Source organism: Coccidioides immitis, assembly GCF_000149335.2.
Source record: "Coccidioides immitis RS genomic scaffold supercont3.1, whole genome shotgun sequence".
In the NCBI taxonomy this organism is placed as follows: domain Eukaryota; kingdom Fungi; phylum Ascomycota; class Eurotiomycetes; order Onygenales; family Onygenaceae; genus Coccidioides; species Coccidioides immitis.
In genome coordinates this window covers 588404-591636 of record NW_004504310.1, presented here as the reverse complement: position 1 = coordinate 591636, position 3233 = coordinate 588404, and the positions used below count along the sequence as shown (strand labels likewise).

Here is a 3233-nt window from a genome sequence, read left to right as displayed (position 1 = left end):
TTCTGCTACTATTCAGTTTCTCATTCTTCTTGTTTTCATCATTTATTTTGTCTCCAGTCAAATACAGCAAGTTGCTCAGATCTGTCAAGAGTAATTTATCAAGGTCCATGCATTTCTCAGGCATAATAGGTGATGATGTACCTGGTGTAGGAACTCTTTTAGATAATAGATAATCTTGTAAAGGTTCTTGTGAGCTTGAATTTACTGGACATACAGAATCTTGTAGAAGTGAATCTGTATTTGTTTCTGAAGACATCTCAATAGGGTTCTCAGATTCTGTAGTCAACTGCTTGACTGGTGATTATGTTACAAGAACTGCTTTGCTGGTTATCACTAACTTCTTTAATGAAAGTAAGCCAAGCATTTGCTGGATCTTTTGCAGCATTAGATTGTCTAAGTCCAGGTCTGTCATGTCTGAGTATTCTAATTGTGAGCAAGTCTGTCCAAATATTTTGTAATAGAAGTTATTTACTTGTTTGTGTACAATATTCTCGCTCTCATTTACTGCAGTATCATTCTTTGTCTTGGTATTATTCTCTGTCTCAGCATTAATGAAGATGTCTGCATTCTCTGAAAATTTATCTAGCTGTACAGCTAGTTCATTCTTAAGATTGCTGAAGGAATTCTGTGCCATGCTGATAATTTGAGGGATCATTTTATTCACCTGATTAAACTTGACAAAACAATTAAAGATATTTACATTATGAAAAATCTAAATCTACTGTTTTTGTGTCTGACTAAGGTGATGGACCCTACTTATAATCTGAAGAGTTGTATTTGTGTTCATTGCTGGTTCAATCATGACAATATTCAAGCAATAGTAATGAATATTAATGCTGAGTGAGCAAGTGCTATAAGTTACCACAAGGATTTTTGTAAGAATTCGCCTGCAAACCTCTTACACAGACAAACAACATCTGTAAGAGCTCAGAGCTTCAGCTTGCAAGCTGTTAGAAGTACATGTGTTCTTGCAAGGCACTAAGTCATGTGCTTGCAAGCACACATAAAAGGCCACCACTGTGTGAACCTCTTGTTAGGAGCCAGTGGCAATCTTGTCTACAAGTTGTACATAGTTGCCAATACCAGACCTTTTATCTTGTGTACTCTTTTCCACATACAATTTTTCCTATAAATTCATTGTCACGCCAATCCACACGTATGATCCTCACAATTTTGATGTTACTGGTGGAGTTATTGAAGATATCTTGTATCTTTTAGTGTTTCTGAAATGACTGACCAGCCTGTAAGAAAAGAATATTGTACTCTAAAAGCTTCAGAAAGACTTCAACATGAAATTCAATGGTTGAATATGTCATAAAAACAAGAAGATAACATCTCTCAGTATCAATAATCTTTTGGATAATCTTGAAAAAAGTCAGATATTTTGGTGTTGTGGCACAAAGAAATTCTACAATCCATATACAGTCTGCTGGAATTTGAGAAATATTAGCATCAGTAATCATTCTGCTTATCAACCAGATGATTCTCTGGGATGAATGCCATTTTCAGTTAATATCTTGAGAAAGATTGCCTTTGTGCTTGTCAACTGTTGACATCAATAAATTTTCCAAGGTAAAAGAGAAGAATGCATGTCTAAGTCATTAATAGACAGCCATATCAAAGCCTCCACTAATGTCATTCCCATTCTCAGAAGATTCCTGTATGTTGCCAGCAGATTCTTTCTTTAGTGATACAATAAGATATGAATGCACTCAGTAATACTGTGTGAGTTGTTTGATCTGTATCATTTGATATTTGATTGTTTGCATGGTATAACTAGAGATATCCCCATTAATAGTGACAATCCTCTATTTGCTTCTGAGATCCATTGTGTGGCTGTAAGTATGCTGAAGCTGAATATGGTTTAGAATTCAAGGCAAGGCAAGCATTATGGAATAAGATGACATTGAGCCACATTGAAATAGCTGGTTGTACAGTAACAGATGAAGAATGTAAAAATTATTCATACTATACATGGATGCCTCTTTGTAGACTTTTAGTAGCTCATCAATCTTTTGAAAATTGAAGTTTGTATGCAAGAATTCTTTGTTGAGTAACTGTAAAAAGTCAGACAAATTAGAAGCTCTGTTCATCATTGGAGTTGCTGACACAATTCAAATATGGTTTCTTAGAATTAAGAAGATGGCCTTGTGGACAGATGTTCTTGAATTCTTGATCTTATGGTCTTTGTCAAGTATCACATACTGAAACAAGTTTTTGGTTGGCCAGTCAAGCAGACCAAGAAAAGGTTTATCTAGTTATACAGCAGGTTTAAGGGTCTCAGACTATATAGCTAGATCATTGGGGGTCTGGTACATTCAGCAATACCATGGTGAATATGATATGATAACAACAATTGAGGCTATTGTTGGGTCATTCTTGTCAAGATTGTTGTATTTGAATTTCAATGTTGCTTTATTAACAATATATTTTTTAAGACTTTTATCAGTGGTTCTACCACTACCCAGGATGTCATAAAAAAGAATCAGTTGAATAGTATTAGAGAAGAAACAAACAATATAATTAATCTAGTTAGTAATCACTTCATTTGAACAGATAATCAAAATGAAATAATAGAGTTCTGTTGACTGCTGCTCTTTTGCTTTGAGAATCAAAGCACAACACTGCAGAGTCTTTCTGAGTCTAGCTTTATCTGCAAGAATATCTCTACTAACTGGTGATATCTTCTGAGTTAATTTTCAAGCAACTCTGGTGACTTGTCAAGGCTCCAGTCTGACATTTGAAATTATTGGTCTGTTGGAGTTCAAATTTAACTGAGAACATGCAGTTAAGTAATCAGAAGCCTCTGCTCCAGTTGTATTGAGTGTCTGGTTCAGATTAAAGAGTTCATTACCACAATGTTCTGTAAAATCTTCATTGTTATTGTCATTGTCATCTATTTTCATTTGCTTGAGATGCCCTGAATCAGCTATCAGTCTATTATCAGATCCATGCTTTTCCATAATAGGCATTTTGATATTGGCAGTATTGGCAGTGAATTCTTCAAGCAAAGCCATTTGTGTCTTCTTATTCATATTTGAAAGTGGAATATCTGAGCTAGTGTTACAAATAATTCTATTTACAGCTTTGATGGTGTAAAGACTTTTAGAAAAATGTCAAGATTGGCTCTACAGATAACAATATTAACCTTGATACTGAAGAAGAAAGTTCTGCAGCAGTAGCTGCAGCTTCTGTGCCTGTCTTAGTAGTGTGAGAATCCTGTGCATTTGGGT

General features: G+C 34.9%; 1 protein-coding gene across 1 annotated transcript; it reads right to left on the bottom strand.

Annotated features, from left to right (window-relative positions):
• Positions 1-301: 301 nt before the first annotated feature.
• CIMG_12614 (uncharacterized protein) lies at positions 302-634 on the bottom strand (the record flags this gene model as incomplete). The annotated part of the gene is made up of 2 exons (XM_001249135.2): positions 302-439; positions 473-634. 2 exons carry the CDS (start codon positions 632-634, stop codon positions 302-304), a joined length of 300 nt encoding a protein of 99 aa, XP_001249136.2.
• Between the last annotated feature and the right edge of the window lie 2599 nt (positions 635-3233).